The following is a 21,161-nucleotide window of genomic DNA, read 5'->3' on the forward strand; positions in this document are numbered from 1 at the left end:
TTCTTCCAGTGACCTTGAACTTCCCCAAATGACCTTGGGTCAAGGTCATGACACACCCTTGGGTCATGGGCAATCTTAGTGTGGAGTAGTAGATTCTGATGTCCCTCTGTAAGAAAGATATGGACCGGACACGATTGCACAGACAGACGGACAGACAGACAGACGGACGGACGGACGGACAGACAGAAAGCGGACAAGGTGATTCCTATATACCCCCCCCAAACTTTGTTTGCGGGGGGTATAATAAATGTAATATAGCACTGCTTCACCATTAGTATCAATGTATTTAATTTAATGATCAAAGGACAATGCACTAAAAAATTACATGGTTTTTGTTGAATATCTTTGTCATAAACAGTAATATCTCGTAGAAACTCTATTCCTTTTCTCAAGGTGACTTGTCGATGGCCTTGTTGGTTGATGCGAATAATGGCTTCAAGTTTCCAGTCAGAAAAATATATATTTCCTGCAAGCAAAGCTCAAGTAAGTATGCCAATTCAGACAGAAATACAATGCACAACACTCGTTATAAACAAATTATATATAGTCAAACTTATTACATAATGTTTCTCACACTGGATATTACCAAGAATTTTTTTTAAAAATATCCAAGGATTTGAGACATTGGAACAAGTGCTTGGAACTTCCATATTACTCTGGCATATACCTGGCATTTGAGATATCAGTGTCTGAGTTACTGACCTAAATCTAGGTTTACAGTTTAACCTGCATAGGTATTAAATTGGTTCCTAAAATATCTTACCTCGGTATGCAACAATTCCAAAGGGATGAGCAATAGAAACTCCAGTTATTGTTTTTACATCTTCTCCATTGAAATTAGAATGTTGTATCCTGTTTGTAAGAAAAATTAAATACAGTAAAACTTCTCTAAACCGGCCAGCTGCCGGACTGAATAAAATGGCCGGACTGGAGGGGTGGCCGGTTTCCCGAGAATCTAACATACTGAAGAAATGCAGAACTATGACAGATGCTAGGAAAAATGGTGTCTGTTATAATTATCTGTCAACATATTATTAATTATCGGCAGACACGTAATGTATATTAAGGTCTAAAAAAAGGAAATTATTATTAGTGATGATAAATTCGACATACATGTTGATTTTCATGAAAAGAAATAAGAAAAAAAAAGAACAGAAAAAAACATGGAAAGTTACTTTATTAATCATATGCGAAGAAATAAACCAGACTCTTTACCTTAACTGAAGTCTATTCAGAATACTGCATGTGTATCTGTGTATCGCTTACGTCATTAAAAAAATGTTTGTACTTCAGTTACAAGTAATAATTAAAGCCTTTTTGAGCAAAACTTCTCTTATTTTAATCATGAAATGTATATTTTGGTAAACATTTTAATTAATTTTTTTTTCTTAGCATTATTTAACAGTACCCAATTTTAAGGCCGCTTATGTGTATTTAAAAGGATGATGCAATGTGGCGTGCGATAATTTGTTGATTCTTTTTGTGATTTAATTTCATTAGTTGCTTGATATTTTATTAATTCAAGTTTAATTAATGTTAATCATATGTGCACAGCTTGGACTGGCCATTTACATAGTCTGGCACGATGACTACCCCATCAAGACGGCTAAACAATAGAAAACCTTATGAGGCCATATTCAATTTTTCACACCTCTGACTTCTCCTGGGTAGGCTATTTTCACACCTCCGGTCGGTCAAAAATTATTACCCTCTGGCCAATGACAATTAAATTTCTTGCAATAAAAAAGTGGCCGGTATGATGAGGGGAAATTTCCTATGTTTTTTAACTTTTGTTCTTGGAAAAGTGGCCGGTGTCCGGTTTTCAGGGGTGGCCGGTTTTATGAGAGTTTATGTGTAAAGAAATGTTAAGAATTTTGCCGGGACTTATAAATTTGGCCGATGTTCAGGGAGAACCGGTTTCCAGGGGGGCCGGTTTGGAGAAGTTTCACTGTATTCTGAAAATTTAAAGAAAAAATCCTACCCAAGTACTTGGACACAATATAAAGGAGAAGAGTCTGACCTGTCGAAGTAGGCATCTACCCAGAACAGCCTGTCTGTGTGGAAGTCTATACTGAGTCCGTTAGGCCAGCCCAGCTCATGCTGTCTGATCTTTGTCATGTTAGTACCATCCCCATACGTCCTAGCAATGTAAGGACTCTGCATGGTGTTTTTCATCCAGTCAGAGAAAAATAACCACCTAAAATGTAAAATAAAATTGCCTTTATCATGTATATTACTATGTGCACATGCATGAACATATTCAATGTAATGAATGGTGGAAATGTCAATACAATGTCGAGTATTACCCTTTCAGTGGGTGGACCACTACAGATCGGGGTTTGCCCGTCCCTGACATGAGGACTAGAGTCTCGTTAGGGGACTTAAGTCTCAGTACGGACAGAGTGCCCTGGAAGAAGTCGGTGAAGTAGAGGTTCTTAGAGATCCAGTCTACACTCAATCCCTCAACAGAGCGCACCTTCTTCACAGTTAAGGCTGAGGGTTCTACAATTTTACATGTGACAAAATATCAAATAAATCAACATGACTGTACAACAGGACACAAGATAAAATAAGATATCCAGTAGAAAACAAGAAGCCAGAAAATTATTTCAAAAGAAATTTCTATACAAAACAAGTCCTTCGAAGTTTCATAATTTTTCTAATGGGTAATAGTCAACTCAAAATAACCTAATTTAGCATCCAGGAGATATGAATTTCACAATTTTGGGAGAGAGTAAGCTTTACACATTTACCATGAAAACAATTTGCCTTCTGGATGTTCATATTAAGCAAAGAAGACTTTTCATGTTTTTATTACATTATGTAATATATGGCCAAATAAATTCAATTGTTTAGCCCGAACATCGAACCTAGCAAGGATACTAATTTCACACTTTGGGAAAAAGAGTAGCTGCTTATTATAATTTGGCAATAACTTTGCTTGTCAGATGTTCATGAATAAGGAAGATGAATAGGTTGAAATTAATTCAGACAAATCAGGAAAGAAGCTAAAAATATTCCAAGTTTACAAACCATACATGATAGATGGGAACAGCAGCACTAGGTCAACTGAAGTGATTATGGTAGCCAAAAAATTTAGCTTATTCATTCTAGAAATAAAGTCATGTGTTGTATCTGTTGCCTGACCGGTAATCCATTTTCAGATGCACTATGTTAAAGTTTGCTATAGTCATTCCTAATAATTATGCAAGAAAGATTTTTTCCCTTAACTTTTACTCTGTCATTCACCAAAGTCAAATACAGCTTGCAAAATTTTTCTTAGTTACAAATAACAAATGGTTTTCTCCTGTAATTAAGGTGTCATAAAAATAAGGTGATTTACAGTGTTTAACTTAGCATCTGTTAAAACAGAATTTCATACTGATAGATCCATCCACTTTGGCTTTCATGATGGCAAAATTTCTGATGTCTGAGAAGTACACCATTTCGTCCTCTGCATCATAATCCAGAGCCACGTAGTTGACACCTAGATGACCCGTGTCCTTGGCAAATAACTGGGGGATAGCATCCACAGCAGAGGTGGAGTCAGTGGGCGGGATCAGGGATATCCCCCTCACTGAGTACTTGGCAGCAAAGAGCAGGAAATCATTAATTTCTGAAAACACAAAGCATAACAAACTATAATTAACATATCAAGGAATATTCTTAATGACAAAGAATAGATCAAAGTACCGGTACTGTAAATTCCTTATTTTTTGCAATTCATGTATCCCAAAATGACTCATAGTTGTTAAATTATGAAAATATGAATTTGCAAAGGGATTGAGAGTTTTTAAATGTATTTTGGCAAATAAAAATAAAAGCAGGTAATTTTATTTTTATGAGTTGTCTATTCCATAAATTTAGAATTCATAGTCTTAATAAATAGAAAGAGTTAAGAAAACTATATTTCTGCATCCTTTAGTTTTTCAGACTTTTTTCCATGAATTCTAGTATATCCTTACTTGTACAATTAATGCCATTGCTTGAAAGTTCATATCCTATAGAGCATAAACATTTGTATCCCAGACCATCATTTTCCATCAAGTGTGTAAGGACACACATCTGTTCACATTTGTTCTTAAAGCAAGGATCTGAAAAAAAAATTATATTACTCCCATTATATTCAATCATCAAAAAAAAAATTCTGTAATAAATCTAAGTTTTAAACACTGAAAATCATATAATTAGTAAATATACTAACTAGCTTAGCACACATATTTTTAATATGAAATGTCTATATATAAAAAGAAAAGGTAAACTTAAGTGAACAGAATTCTGACTTTTTCTGTCTTTTTGGTGCTGGATAGATTGATGAAAAACTCGAATGCTGCGAATTCGTTTATTTTTCTGATCGTGGAAAATTTGTCGTGGCTCCTCGTCCCCATATTTGTCGACCTTCATCACTCCCATCTTTGTATCATCAGCCCAGTACAGCTGGTCCTCAAAGCGAGTCAGGCTAATAGCATTGGGGATCTGTATACCCCCAGATAATACCGTGAATCTATAAGGAATATAGCCAAGTAAACTCTATTGTCTCCCTTTCCCTTGCAGTGAATTCTATATATGTATTTTTAAATGCTAAAATCATGGGTAATCAAAGATAACAGAGCTCTCCACAACAAGTCAACAAACGTTGTCTTTAATAAGTTAAAGTCCCAACACTAAACTAATAATCTAGTGTTGTGCATACCTAGATATAACAATTATGAAATTTTGATCTGATAGGCCTTGCAACTGCTTTGGAATGAACTTGTTCTAAAATCTTAAAATTAGTCACTCATCAAGGAAAGTAAGTCAAATGGAGCATGGAGCAAGTTTTAGAGTGTTCATCCCTAGATGCATCATCCATGCAAGTTTGGTCTAAGTAGGGTTTTAAGTCACACTGGAATGGGTCTTCTCCAAAACCTTTAACCTTGTCACTCATCAAGGTCAAATCCAGCATTCGAATGAATATAGGACATAGTATTTGAAAAAATATCTGCTCCTCAAATTTCAACCTGGGATGTTGACACCAACATCAACACCATAAGCATCAATTATCCCCCCTTACTTGGTTGAGATAAGCTAAAAATGATTTTCAAATTTGTAGCAACCTTACTTTGATATTCAACATCTTTTGTCTTAATGCAAAATGGATATCTGATAAAAACAATTGAAATATCTCTAGTGACTAAAAAATTAAACTTTGTTACCTAAATTTTCCATTGTAATCAACTGTTTGAATGTGATCTAATCTTCTGTCCGTCCAGAAAATTCTTTTATTGACAGCATCGACAGCAATGCTGGAGGGAGCTATAATATCCGTGTCCACCAACAAATACCTCTTATTCCCATCCATGTAAGAACGCTCAATTCTCGTGTTATGGCGAGGCTTTCTACCATAGTCTGAGAAAAACAGATACCTGAAAAGTTTTTGAGTTTATATGAAGAATTATAACAGGCAGTATATCATCTATCAAAACAGTCAATGATATAAAGTTTTGCTTGGTAGTTATCAAGAAATACTGATCTTTTTACCCCATGAGAGGATCAATGGCCAGAGCCCTGGGGTCTTGTATATTGTCACTGATGATGTTTCTTTGAAGCTGAGATCTTAAGTCAACTACATCTATTACTTTGGCTCGCTGGTCGACAATATACAAGTTCTCAGCGATCCAGTCATACGCTATACAGTGTGGTCTGTACAGATCATTCAGTTGTATTTCTTGTTGGGGAATGCCAATCAGAGGTTTGGCAAAAATCTATTAACAAAACATGAAACCAATTTGTCAATGTTTACAGTTCAAAAATTACAATCATTAATTAATATGATAAAAGATTTTTAAAAATTTGTAATGAATTCAACTTCTTCAAAGGTTGGAAAAATACATAAAAAAAGATAGACCGCACCTTTTTGGACTTTTCGTCAATATAGAACAATTTGTTGTTATAAACATCAAAGTCCATTGCTTCCACTGAAGCATTGATCAACACTTTATGATCGCCGCCGTCAGCATTCATACTAAAAATGTGGTCCTCCATAGCCACAAATACCCTCATAGTGCCCCCTGTCAAAAACATCAAGCACAAATAACATTAAAATGATTGTTTTAAATGACAGAGCACTGACTGTATTTGTACTGCAAGTCATCAGTTCTAAATGGGAGAAAGTTTATTTAGTTTATTAGTTATATAGAAATATAATTCTAAAAACCATCCTTCGTTGCTAAATTAAAAAATTTATATAACTCATAGTCATCTTGGCTTACAACTAGAGAGAGATCTTACGAGGGGAGGTGGATCTACAAGACTTCTTCCCATTCAGTATGTAACCAGGGTAACATCCACACATGTAGTAGCCTTCAAAATTCTTACATTTCTGGTCACATGACCCCCAGGCTTCACACTCGTTATAATCTGCAATCAACATAATACACTAACTGGAGTTCAGATAGGATAACTCTTGTGGGGCTTTTTATTTTTATTCAAAATATAATTTCAGATCTTATATGAATATATTCTAAGAATTCAATGACAAATATTTTCTTCATAACATTGCGTCAAAGACCTGTGTTGTAAATAGGGCTACAAGTTCTGTTGTTAAAGTTTACATTTTACCGAGAATATTCAATTTGAATTTGTACAACATAACGTTTAAGTGATTTACTATGTATTGAGTTCAAGTAATGAACATCAATTAATGTTTGGTAAATATACTATGCTGATGAGAATATGTGGACTTTACATATAATATGCTCAGATGTGATCTATTGCTTTACCTATACAAGTTCTGTTATCTCTGGGGTCTATTTGATAGCCAGTGTTACAAAAGCACATCCCTCCAGTGGGCGTCGCCTGGCATCTGTATTCACATGACAGTTGATGGCAGTATGTTCTACCTGGAGAAACATTTAATATCATTCTTTACAAATTCTTCATTCTCTGGATATAAATGTATCATCATATATAATATTAACTATCTAGTAGTTTTTGCATGATTTATGCTGTGTGTTTTCTAATTTTCATAATTAGAATTAGCAAATTAATACACCTGTCTTAAAAACACCAAGACAAGGTATAATGTTCATTGCACAATTCATGCTTTATTTTCACAGCTGGCTGAATTGCAGGTAAAAGAGAGAGAGAGAGAGTAATCACATTCAAGCTAAACAACATTTATTCTAACTAAACTTTCAAAATTTCAGGAAAAAATATGACAAACCCATATATTATGATCAATGGCAGGTAAAAAGGACCACACTTGCACGTTGTTGCATTAGTCCATAACAAAATGAATAAAGATCTTTGAAACAGAAATTATCAACAGTTACCTTGCTCTTTACTATGAACATGATGAATGAATTCAAAATACATTATTGTTATATCGGGATTTTCTTTTTCATTTGCAACTGAAACTCTTGTAAGAATTGATGTCAAATTATGAAATGTCTTGTTACAGTAAGAAAGTGTTAAAGATCAGTGCTCCAAAGCATGTTATAAATGTGAAGACGACTTTCTACATTACAATGGAAAACTTTTAAGCATTAGTTGTGCCCTATTCTACATTGTGTAATAAAGGCAATTCTTCCTCAATCTCCAATTATTGTGTTCATTTATAAAAAAAAAAACATTTCCTGCACCATAAGCTTTAACAGATATTTTAATCACACCATAATCATGATAATAAACTATATAACGTGTAACTTTTCGTGATTGAAATTTAGGGGAAAATATAATTCCCAAATGTGAAGCAAACAATGACTTGATAAATGTGCATATGTAAAAAAATTTTTGCAAAAATTTTTAAAATGCATGAGAAGTTGTATAACAAACATTGAATGTTTCCTTAAAGTGATTTTTTAAAACTTGTTGACCTGACCCAAAGCCCTGTTTATAGTCAAATAAGTTAAATTCAATGTTTATAAATGTTGTATAATTAAGCAGAAAATCAGGTACTAAATCAGATGACTAAAGAATTTGATTCCGTCATACCAAAGTCACAGATGTCCTGTGAAATGGAGCATAACTTATCAGTCGTCTAATGAGGTTGAAATTCATGAGAAAGTCAAGCAACTTGGTTAGGCAGCAACTGTATCATTGAGGTGATAACAACTCTAAATACTCCACTTTCAAAAAAGGGAAGGGACTAGTTAAAGTGTTTGTCTCAATGCTAGCCAGGAAAAAATTGTGTTTCCTTTTTTCTGGTAAATAAATAGCAGTTTGTACTTTAGGCCAAGTAATACTGAAATTAGACGAAAACTGCAGGAGGAGTAGCATTTTGAAAAAAAATGTTTACAGACAGATGGACAATGTATACCTTACTATTGCATCAGCTCTTTTGAATTTTTATTCTTAGTGAATTATTAGAAATTCCATTTCATTCAAGGCTCATGTTACTTTTCATAAAAAATGGTCAACACAATATTTGAACTTGATCTTTGAATCCATCATCAGTATCAAGCAAGACTCATAATATAAAATCAGTTTATTCTCTGCAACCATAGCAAAAAGTAAAAATTGTGTAAAAACATGTAACTAGGAGGCCACTTACTACAGGTGGGTCCTTCATCCTCGCCTTTCTGACAGTCAAAGGCCTCGGTACAGAGTTTAGTGATGGGTATACACTGTCTGGACTCCGGGCACGACCACTCCTGAGGACTGCACTCTTCCCTATCTGAAGTGTACAGAGTATCAGGTTTATTTAAATCTTTTATATACTTGAAAATTAATTTATACCTGTGATACATGTAATATTAAATGCATAAACAATTTCATATTCTTTAAGTTTTTCAAAATCTTAAAACATAACTGGAGTATGTATCTTTTTTTATGAGCCAGTCCTAATGAATGTAAATTTTAATTTAAATGTGACATATGTTTAATATCTAACAACAAAACCTCTTATTAAATCATTGTTCAGATATTTCTGTGCATGGATTTTTTTTTTTATCACTTATTAAACAAGGTTTAAATTTCTGATACATGTACATTACCTGTTTAAAAAAAAATTAAAGTGTGGTTTATCTTGAGGTAATCTAAATCATATTTCATGGAATACAAAAAGTGTTCATTTGTACTTCAATTAAGAAATGAATTTAATTTTTGAGAATTCATGAGGGCATGAACTACAACACCTGAAGCCAACATATTTCATGAAGCACATTCAGGGTTGTCTCTAAGACCCAGGGGCCAGGGAATTTCCCTGGCTATAATGATGTAATCCCACGATTATTTTGGTATTCCCCTTGAACTCCATCTTAGAGAAGATATCCCAGATGCCCTTCTACTCTTTAAATGTCCCCTGCTATTTCAATTTTTAGAAACAACCCTGCACAATGCACTTCATGATAAATAAGCCAGAGTGAAGCACTATAGTTCTTGTACCTCATGAATTCTCAAAAACTGAATTCATATCTTATATTTACATTACATGTATTTATCTAATGACTTGCCACAAATTTATGTCATTCAATACATGTAATTATTAATGAAACTGTGAACAGTTTGTACTAGAGTTTTAACATCATGTATGACATCATGACATCGCAGTGATGTTCTTGCTCATCCATGGAGTTCTTGAGGAAATGAGCTGTTTTCTTATTTGCGCTGAATCTTAGGGAAGAATATTTGGAAATGTAAATATTGAATATCAAAATAATCGCTTTGCAGATGTAAAACATTACAGTATCAGATGTAGGGCCCTCAATTCTCTATAATTAGGGCCGTTGAATGGGCCCATTCCCAATGCAAAAATAAGGTACCTTTTACCCAAAAGCATGGTGTATAAATTTCCCAATCTTTTTTTAATACAAAAATCTTTTTTTTTAATCTTAATTGATGACACTTGTCAATAAGTAAAAAATAAAACAAACAAGATTTGCATTGGACTGTATAAATTAGTGCATGCCACCTATATTAGTAAAATGGTTTGGCATTGATAAGGAAGCAGGTTTTCCCAATTTTCACCAAAATGACAAAAAAATTTCTAATATGAACGGCCCTAGCCTCAGTCCCAAAAAGTGGTGTGAGAGCCCTGAGATGATTGAATGAGTAATAGTTAACATAAAATGCTGTTGGTTTTACAGATATCTTAACTTCTACCGGCATTTGTAAAAGAGTGACATGGCCTGCTTAATTAGAACCTGAAAAGGGCAATTAAAATTCTCCAATATCAAAAATATCAAAGTATGAACTTCCAATCTACAATTCTTTACTAAAAGGAGGACTTGACATACTGTAGATTGGCAAATATTCACGATGGTTTTAATTTTGCTATGTTCGCGATTAACCATTTTCCCGCGAAATTTAACCTATCGTGAATGTTATTATTGTTTTTAAACAAGAGGCCCATGGGCCACATCACTCACCTGAGTAACTTGGGTGATGAAGTTCTTTACCAGATTTCCCCTCTTGCTATACCTATCGTACCCCACTACCCTCTTCCCTTTTATGATTTTAATACTTTAGAACCTACACTACCCCAGGATGCTTCGACATAAGTTTCAGCTTTCCTGGCTCAGTGGTTCTTGAGAAGAAGATTTTTAAAAGATTTTTCCTAAATACAGTGTATATCTATGTAAAACTTGGATTCCCTATTGTGGCCCCGCCCTACCCCTTGGGGTCATGATTTTAAAAATATCTACACTATCCAAGGATGCTTATAAGAAGTGGTTCTTGAGAAGAAGATTTTTAAAGATTTGTTCTATATATTTCTATGTAAAACTTGGGATTGTTGCCCCGCCCTAATGATTTTAACAATTTAATATTCTACACCAAGGATGCTTCCACATAAGTTTCAGCTTTTCTGGCCCAGTGGTTTTTAAGCTATATATTTCAATGTACAAACTGGATTCCCTATTGTTGCCCCGCCCTACCCCTGGGGGTCATGATTTTAACAATTTAATATCTACACTACCCAAGGATGCTTCCACATAAGTTTCAGCTTTCCTGGTCCAGTGGTTTTTGAGAAGAAGATTTTTTAATGAACCCAGCAAGGGGACTTGGCATATAAGGATGCTTTGTACCAAGTTTGGTTAAAATTGGCCCATTGGTTCTTGAGAAGAAGTCGAAAATGTGAAAAGTTTACAGACGGATCTGATCAGAAAAGCTCACTTGAGCCTTCGGCTCAGGTGAGCTAAAAGCGTATTAATGTCTATACAATATTTTGAATTAATTTCTTTTTCCGTGAAATTAAAACTATCGCAATTGGTACTTTTTTAAATATCGTGCAATTTTTACACCATGGAATTAAAACGACTTACAGTATATAAATAGTCTTGTATTTTGTCATACTTTCTTTTAAGGAAGATTACATAGAATTCTGGTTGTGTATTGAACCAGCATGTCTTCTAAGGAAGAGCACTGACTGTATTTTCTTGGAAGAGTATGATCTATGTGAATGAATCATTTTATAAAAGCATATCCTGGTACTTAATTGGTACAAAAACTGGGGTAATAAATATTATATCTGTAATCTGTGTGGAAGTCGGAGGATGGTTTGCTGTCCAACAGTCGGAATTCCTGACTGAATGGGCTGCTAGAGAGAGGTCAGTTTTATGTCAATCATCACACCTGCTGGACAAGTGACCAGGCCACTGTTGACCTGTAACAGCTCAGACTGTCAGACTGACTGGCAGATACACTGTTTTTCTATTCAATTATACAATCAATTAGACCATCTACATGCTTTACAGGAAACAAAAAATGACTTAACCTTATGCAAGTAGGACACAAATGATATAAATTTCAGTAATACTGCCTCTTCTTTTATTTATTTATTTATTTATTTTTTTGGTACTTTCCGTTCCCATTTTTTTTATGAACCTTTATTAATTTACTTTGTATCTTTTTTTATTTACTTTAATTTGTTTGAGGGGGGAGGGGGTCAAATGGGATATGAATATCTTTGAAATTTATACAGAATCCTTTCAATACACTGCATGTACCCTTGTTGTTTTAACTCACCACAGCCTTTTTCATCTGAAAAATCCCCACAATCATCTTTGCCATCACAGACCCTAGACTGATTCACACATTTATAATTATCACAGGTCATCTGGTCTCCTAGGCAGGGCTTATATGCTGTAAAGATCAAACAGTACATCACATTCTTATATTATTCTATAACTAAAACCATAAGTCTATGATAAAGCTGGACTTTAGCTCATTCTGTGTTTGTACCTTGAGTACTAGAAGAGAAAAAGGTGGATTTGAGATACTTTTTGTCAGTTTCATATTTACAAAATTGTGTATCTTGATGCTTTTTAAACTCATATCATTTTTAAGCGTTTTAAAACATTTCTACAGAATCACCTATGTTTAGTAATTTTTTGTGGCAATATAATATTTATCAAAATCATACACTGAGAAACAAAATAAGAATCTTTGGTGTAGCATACTTATAATATGTAACAAGTCTGTTACGAGAACACATGAAAATTTTTAAATAATTTTACTTATTTATACTCTTTTTTAACCAACCACTGAAAAATTGCTCATTGAAATCAAAATCCTAATAGACCTATGTACCTTAGGGCTGACCTTTTGTGTGCCAAGCTTACCTATATAAGAAGTGGTATTTGAAAGAACTTCAGTCATTCTCATTATCAGAAAAGTACATGTAGTAACATATAACAGGACAAGATAGAGTAAGACCAGTATTTGGCCTCCGAATTGAGGAAATTCTGGAAAATGTCCTACCTCTGCACCCTCCAGTTGCTTCCATGTAAGCTTTGAATCTAAATTAGTGCTGGTTTTAAAGTAAGCATCATTTTAACTTCTTAACTACACACTATCACAATTTTACCAGTGTTCTGATTTTTACATCAAATAAGGTGCCAGATTCGACCGTTACCCTATCTTGTCCTTTAAAAGAACCCTCACAAAGAGCTTTTAAATCAAAGCAGCTTTTTACATCCCTTCCTATGAAAATTATGTCACTTCCATTTTGCCAAGCACAAACTAACACACACACAAACTAAAAGACAATATATATCCCCTGGAATTAAAGACGGTCTAAAATGTCGCTAACTGACCCTATATTTCTTCCATGTAGGCTTTGAAGCATATAGCTGTATGCATGCCAAGTTTTCCTATATCAAACAAAAAATTTAACAGTCAGGCGATAGACACTTTATCCTTCTTTTATGTTTCAAGCCTTTTTTTTTTTTAGTTCTAAAATTTTAAATTTGAGTGAACTTACTGCATTTGTCCATTTCATCAGAGTTGTCCCCGCAATCATTAACATGATTACATTTATCTGATTCCATAATACATCGACAATTTTTACACTGGAATTGGAAATTATTGCAAGGCAGTTCACAACCTATAAAATGAAAAAAAAATTATGCATAAGTGGTACTAGGGATGTGCGATTTTATCAGTATACCTGTATATCGCGATTTTTTGTTGAGTGATACGCATACATGTAGTTGATGCCAGAGTTTACCGATCTTAAGGTACTATATCATAAAAAACAGAATTTACTCATTTAAATTTGTTAATCTTTCAAATTACAATTACAGTAAGTATAATAAATGTTGTAAAACGTGAAAAGAACGGCATCTTATGTTTCAACATTTTTGATTTTATATGCATAAAAATTTTAAAAGTAAAGTTTTGTTTTTCTAGCATATTTTTTAGAAAAATAACGACTTTTCATATAAAATCATTGTAAAAACTGCTTCTAAAAATATCATGATATCATCATGATATTGTAGGAAATAATTGTGATATAGGCAGTTCACAACCTATAAAATGAAAACAAAAAAAATTATGCATGTGGTACCCATATTTGCCCTTCTTGTTCAACAATAATAGACCACCAAGTCTGTCTTACAGTTACCATGTCTAAGGAATTTTCATATTCATTTATTTGTTAACTCCATGTTATTTGGAGTTGTACACATGTACATGTTATATATATGTATACTATGGGGGTAAACTTTTCATTACAGAAACAAATGCCCAAGGTTTTCCCTCCATAATTCAGCCACAAACATTTGCTTCAACCAGTATGCTATATATATTCGTTACTACCGAAGCAATAAACTTGTGGACTGAATGCAATAACCACCTGTGTTGTTAACCTTCAATCAAATACCTTTTAGCAGGTTGGGAACAAATTTCCCAAATGGGACATAATAAACTATCTGAGACTTAAAATGGAATAATTTAATTTCAGTTGTATCACGTCATTTGATTGGATAAACGATTTCATCCATTTTGTATAACATAACTTGCCTACGTCACAATGAGTTACGTCAACAAACGTATTACTCCGCTTGACGTTAACTTTTAAAATATGCGATATTTGAAGCCATTTTCCAAAGGAAAAAATGGAAAAATTGTCTCATTGTCTTCATTGAAATTAAATTATAAGGAATGAAGCTTATTTCAACTTATGTTATACGATATAACATAACTTGGGGCAGTTTAAGCTTTTTTATAAACTGCTTCGCGGTTTATAAAGCATAAACTGCCCCAAGTTACGTTATATCGTATAACATTAGTTGCAATAAGCTTCATTTCTTAAATAACTTTTGGTAGGCAAGTGTTTACTGCAACCCTATGATCTTGTTGGAGATTCTGCTAGGCTGGATATTTGGTCTGGGATGCCCACAGAATCTACTGTGAGCGTCCCAGACCAAATATACAGCCCAGCAGAATCTCTGATGAGATTACTGCAACCCTACAGTGTGTTATATTAATCCCAAAGAAGTTTGGGAACTTTTGAGGGATTAATTTTCTATGCAGTGGGCATACAGAAAAACAAAAAACAAAAAAAAACTTGCCAGCTTGCAGTTGCTTCTTTAAAGTACATAACTTAATGCCGATTTTTGGCATAATTTTTAGCCAAACTGAAAATGTTCATTGTTTGCACTGTAAATTTATTTCATTTGGGATATTTAATCCAATTCTAAGACAAGTTTTTAATATTATGGTATCCCATTTTGACTATTGTAGCTGTATCCTGGCGTCATCTGGTTTTGGATAGTCTAACAATAACAGCGGTTCTAATTATTTCCAAGTTTAGTCAAAGATTTTCAAACTCTTTTAATTCTTAACCCTAGGTATTGCATTAAAAATCGCCGACAATAAATTGGCATAAAGTCGTCATCATATGCATTTTCTAGCTATAAATAAAATGGATATTGTAATTGACCAATCAAAAGGAGCGTCATATGTTTCCGATAGTTTGATTCATTGGTAAAGTTCTTTACTACAGTAAGGTGAACACCTAGGGCAATAATCAAAATGAAAAGCTATTCTATCGTAAAAATATATGAAATATATCTAATCATGTACACATAACTAATATTTATTGTATTAACATACAATACCAGATAATAATGATGCTTGGAAAATAGATGTTTCAGTGAGTAAAACATTTTCTCTCTAAGCACACAAATATTATTTAATTGCAATTATATTTTGTAGATGTCATTTATTCACAGCATGGACAATTTAAAAATGGTGTGTTTTTCCTGATAGCACAAACCTGTGAACAGTCCTGAAGGTGAACCCAAGGTCATAATGACTCACACTGAACCCATTTGAAAAAAGCAATTTTATTATATACAAATTTCTTGAGTTTACACACAAATTCTTACCTACTCAACACTTCTAATTTTCACTCACCTGTAAATATAAGTTCTTACAGAAGCAACCCTTCTCATTTTCACTTATCTGTGAATTATATTCTTCCTCATCTGAGTTTAAAATATAATAAACTGAAATGTTGAGTGAATCAGTATAGAGTTGATAAAAGATAAGGTCCAGGTTGTTGAAACTATGATGTGAGAACCTTCTTGTTCTTTATGGTTCCTGTTTAATTTTGGTCAGTGGTTTTCTCACAATTTTTGCAATACACTCTGTATTAGAAGATAATGTGTTGCATGATTTTTTAAAAATATTTTTTGAAACACAGGGACTCCATCTTGATTCACTGACTCATAGCCCTGATAAGTGCAGATGGGGAATAATAGCGCTTTCTTTTATTTGTTACTGCCTAAAATATTACAAAAAAAGTGACATTATTCACACGAATCAGCTAATTTTATGACGGTTTAAGGCTTCTATACATAGAAAAACCAATAGACAGGTCCAGTACAATCTCTTGACTTAGCTATATAGCTTTAAATAGCTACGAGGGTCATTCAAAAAGTCCGTAGACTTTTGTCCTAACTTTTTTATTTAACGTCATATTACATGTACAATGTATATCCAAATTTGGTACAAATATTTTAACAACAGATTCAAATAGTTTTAGTAAAAAAAATCTAATGTATCTTCATATTTATTATAATTACCAAGGATTTAGAACAGCAAAAATAGGGTCACGGAGCACCGTCAAAATTGAATAATTTACTAATTATCACTTTATAGTATTTACAGCCATACCTGTAATAAATGGAGCTGAAACGAAATAAAATTTACATGTTTAAATAAAGTATTGCTGTATTATTTCAAATGAAATCAAGATATGTAATATGTATCTCCATTTAAAAGATATCAGTTTTTAAATACATATGGACTTGATTAAAAAAGGCAAAAAACCATGACGTTGGAGGACGTCACGGAGAAGCAAATAGCAATAAAATTGTACTTTACATTCAGGAAACTTCTTCTAGAAGCTTAAAAAATCTGTATAAACCAGGATCTATATGAACAATAATCTGTGCAATTGTATTAAATAGAAAATACAATTTTTGAGTGGTAGCGAGTTTGAATCGGACAATGGATTGTCTGCAAAGAAACAGGTTAAAGTTAAAAATATTGTCAAAAGAGTTAGGAACGTCATTGAACGTGATGTGTGCTTCACTGTTGCAGAATTAATAGAGTTACATGGTAAATTAAAGAATTTGAAAACAATGACATTATAATTCAAGCTATATTTGTACAATTATTAGCAAACGAAGTGTTAAGTCTTATGGATATGTTTTTTGAATGGAGAAGACGCTACAAACCGTGTTTGAAATTAAAAAAAAATAATAGTATAATTTTAACAAACTTTCTCAACGTTGTTTTTGACTTTACAATGTTAGTTAACCGTGCTCCGTGGTAACAAAACATGTTGCTTTAAATTTTGGCTAACATGAGTTCTATTTAATCAAATGGAATGAAACTTCACACTTCGACAAAATAAATGTTTATGTTTACGAAAATGTGTTGATCTATAATCTTGTAGTAATCATATGACGATGAGAAGCATTGTCTACGTATTTTTTGAATGACCCTCGTATATAGCTTTATTAAGCTATTCAAAATAGCTTTATTTAGCTATTCATATACAGTTTTTCACGAAAATGTTTTTTGCTAGAAATAAACAAAAAGCTGCATGCATTTGACTCTTCATATATGTTCTCTGGGCTATCAAAACAACAACCAAAATGAAAGATAGTTCTAACATTGCAGCTTTTGAATACTTTTAAGCATAAAGAGAATTTCTATTGTTAAAGTAACTGTCCTCTACCCTGAGTGGCAGTGAGTGCGTTGAGGCATGGATAATAATATGATTGCTTTTCATTGTGCTGAACAGTTACCAATCAATTATCTCAAGTTGTTGAAAATAATTGGTCTCCTTTATTATATCACTGCAGAAGTAACTGTAACAATTGCCTTATATATAGCCCCAAAACTTGTAGAACTTTGAGTACAAAGACTCTCAAGGAGACGTAATTTGACGAGTGATTTTTACATGCATTACTTTAAGAAGAGTTCAAGGTAACTGGTTGTATATCATCACTGCACCAAGGTGCGCTTTTTTGTACATACTGAGAAAATTACACCTTAAAGAAAAAAATGTAGTAAAATAGCTAAATTAAGCTATTCTGAATAGCTTAATAAAGCTATATAGCTATTTATATTATATTGCTATTTAAAGCTATATTGCTAAATCAAGAGATTGTACTGGACCTGATATGAGTCACATGATAAATTTAAATACCAAAATACATCACCGGAAGTGTATTTTATCAGATGATGAGAGTCTTTAGATGCAGTGCGAATCAAAAGGGTTTTCAGATGATTTTGATGACTACAAATTATGGTAGTAAGAAAAATGAGTATTTTTACCACTGATTGTATTGTTTTTAAGATATTTACCTTTGCACGCAGCTTATTTTTTATCTTTTGCTTATATTGATGTTGCGAGATTCCCTACCTCAGGTGTCCTTAGTAATTTTAAGGAAAACTCGCGCGACGAACAGGTCCAGTACAATATCTTGATTTAGCTATATAGCTTTAAATAGCTATATAGCTTTATTAAGCTATTCAGTATAGCTTAATTTAGCTATTTTACTACACTTTTTTCTTAAAGGTGTAATTTTCTCAGTATTTACAAAAAAGCGCACCATGGTGCAGTGATGATATACAACTTTGAACTCTTTTTTAAAATAATGCATGTAAAAATCCCTCATCAAATTACGTCTCCTTGAGAGACTTTGTACTCCAAGTTCTACAAGTTTTGGGGCTATATAAAGCAATTGATACAGTTACTTCTGCAATGATATTATAATGCCTTATGGAGACCAATTATGTTCAACAAGGATAATTGATTGATAACAGTTCAGCACAATGAGAAGCAATCATACTTTTCCTTGCCTCAAGGCACCCAAGGTAGTGGACAGTTAGTCTAACAATAGAAATTCTCTTTTTGCTTAAAAGTATTCAAAAGCTGCAAAGTTAGGACTATCTTTGATTTTGGTTGTTGTTTTAATAGTCTGTAGTACATGTATGAAGAGTCAAATACATGCGACTTTTTGTTTATTTTCAGCAAAAAACATTTTTGTGAAAAACTGTATATAAATAGCTGAATAAAGCTATTCTAAATAGCTTAATAAAGCTTTTTAGCTATTTAAAGCTATTAGCTAAATCAAGAGATTGTACTAGACCTGACGAAAATAGATTATCGGAAACATATGACGGCACGATATTGGTAACAAGAAAATTCCCATTGCCTAGCTAGCCTACACCTTATTATAAAATAGAGTGTATTTGTTTACAAACATGATAGGAAATTCTGATGAAAGTGGGAATACAATGCATTCAGACCAACCAATGCAGTGTTTTTTAGTCAAGTGAAATATCAGCATCTGCAATCCACTCGCATTTCCCGCCATGTTGAAAACTAAACAATAAATTGTAGTCGGTAGAAGGAAATATTCCGGAAATGACCACAGTGGCGTGGCTTCGATTTTTATTTTTAAAAAAGTCTCTTTTATGACGAATAGGAATATAAAAGGCATGTCAAAGTTCTTCATTCTCATTTTTCACTGTCAAATGCAGCATTTAATTAAGGCTACTTGTGTAGGCTTTAAATAAACAATTCTTGTTTGTAACTTCACAAGCTTTTAAAGACATACGCAAAAAAAATTAGCATGTATTACCAGGGTTTTTTGAAAGTTGATGAAAATTCTTGGATGATCCATAGAAAAATATATAAAAAATACTAAAAATATACCGGTATTTTAGATCTTTCTTTTATCAAAGATTGTTTTAGAGGAAGTGTACAATACATAGACATAAAATATTGCACACAGTTCCATTAAGAATTGGAATCTTCAACTCAATGGAAAAAGGCAAAAAAAGTTCAAACTACGTTGCTTATGTCCTTAATATTAAACAGCCGGTTTTCAAACTTCGGATATACTTGCTGATAACCTGATAATAGGGCCTTAAGAACTGTAAAAACTGGGTAGACAATGGTTAAATGCGTAACTCCCTATAATTTTGTTGATGAATAAGATGCGTTACTGAGAAAACACAGGTACTTTACAATGTGTCTCCCTATATGAATAATAATTCACGGTGAACCTGTTTTGCTGTCTGCATCTAGTACACCCCCACTCCTGACCAAACTGATATTGATTCCTAGGGGTCAAGGGATAATTCTTTTATTCACAGCAAGGCGACGCAGAATGAATATCAGATATAAAACAGTTTAGACCTATATTCTAGCTATTGTCATAACGACATTTGATATTTAATCAATTTAACGATCTTCAGAAAGCTCTGGTTTATTCTTCGAAACATCAAACCATGGTCCTGGGAACGGAGGGGGGGGTATTTGGGTTTCAAAGGGTGCCCGATAATATTATCCATATAATATTATAGGATGCTATGAAAAAATGTGGCAACTTAATATACTTCCCCCCCCCCCCCCCAAAAAAAAAAAAACAATTGTTTAGCACAAATCCGCCACCTGCTTTCCCAAATATACTCTAGCCAAACTGCTATTTTTCAATTTGATTTGCATTTCATTACACCGTTTGCTAAATACTCTGTGGTTTTCTTAATTATTAATATCTCATTCCAATGACAACTGGTTTTGGAGCTTGAAAATTCCCTAAATGAGGAGTTTTGTGTCTTTGTGTCTTACAAATTATCATATATACAACTCACAGAACAAATTTCCAACGACGTTAACTACTTAAAATATTTAGATGCAATTTAGAACTTGTTTGTTGAATAATTAAAATTTTTAATTCGTCAGTTTCACTTAAATAAGTCCTAACAAATATGTACCCAAAACCTCTATTTAAAAAATGATATGTATTAAATTCGTCTGCTCTATGATTTGAATTTCATTAATTTACTTTTGTAGATGCAAACAACTTCCCTAACGAAAATGACTTTAAAAGATTATACAGGTATGGCCACCTGCGTTTGTCTTGACACATTTGTCCTTGAACTGATAGGAACAAGATGACTCCGACCAGCTACTGATGAACAGCTGATCAAATGCCTCCCAATTAGCGGACGACTTTGGGCTGTGTCCCTCCTGTCAGTTTTTACGACTCTATAAATGCCATACGGTCGGGATAATTGTACTGTTTGACCAATAAAGACGACAGTTTTTCCTGTTGCATTACAAATCAAGTCCATTATATACAAATGAAAACTATCTTGACCCTTATTGTTGACCAATTCTGATAAACTGAAGAAAAACGATTTTGAAAAAATTGAATGAAAAATGCTTAAAATTATAAAGCGACACACAATGATGAATAATTTTACAAATCTGTCATTTTTTGTCTTATCCTTTATTTCAGCAAACGTGGGGTTTCTCTGGAATTTTCATGTTCGTATAAGTTTATACGCAAAGAGGTTATTGAGAAAGCCACCTTATCTTTTGCCTGTTTCTTGAGTATCTCCGCATTAAAGAAATGACGGTCCTT

The 21,161-nt window shown here is 33.2% G+C and overlaps 1 protein-coding gene across 1 annotated transcript in view; it reads right to left on the reverse strand.

Annotated features, from left to right (window-relative positions):
• The window catches only part of LOC134251607 (low-density lipoprotein receptor-related protein 2-like), a 66,704-nt gene that overhangs the window by 43,940 nt on the left and 1,603 nt on the right, over positions 1–21,161 (reverse strand). The window contains exons 2-16 of the mRNA XM_062734015.1: positions 13,184–13,306; positions 11,947–12,063; positions 8,534–8,656; positions 6,762–6,881; positions 6,271–6,399; positions 5,893–6,050; positions 5,521–5,744; positions 5,196–5,405; positions 4,284–4,504; positions 3,966–4,094; positions 3,383–3,616; positions 2,307–2,502; positions 2,021–2,197; positions 764–852; positions 326–466 (exon numbers count right to left, since the gene is read on the reverse strand). Coding sequence (XP_062589999.1) covers positions 326–466; positions 764–852; positions 2,021–2,197; positions 2,307–2,502; positions 3,383–3,616; positions 3,966–4,094; positions 4,284–4,504; positions 5,196–5,405; positions 5,521–5,744; positions 5,893–6,050; positions 6,271–6,399; positions 6,762–6,881; positions 8,534–8,656; positions 11,947–12,063; positions 13,184–13,306 — 2,391 coding nt within the window. The remainder of the gene's footprint in view (positions 1–325; positions 467–763; positions 853–2,020; positions 2,198–2,306; positions 2,503–3,382; positions 3,617–3,965; positions 4,095–4,283; positions 4,505–5,195; positions 5,406–5,520; positions 5,745–5,892; positions 6,051–6,270; positions 6,400–6,761; positions 6,882–8,533; positions 8,657–11,946; positions 12,064–13,183; positions 13,307–21,161) is intronic.

The sequence above is a fragment of the Saccostrea cucullata genome, unplaced genomic scaffold (genome assembly GCF_032062105.1).
Source record: "Saccostrea cucullata isolate Sc308-1 unplaced genomic scaffold, CSIRO_AGI_Scuc_v1 ctg37, whole genome shotgun sequence".
Classification (NCBI taxonomy): Eukaryota; Metazoa; Mollusca; class Bivalvia; order Ostreida; family Ostreidae; genus Saccostrea; species Saccostrea cuccullata.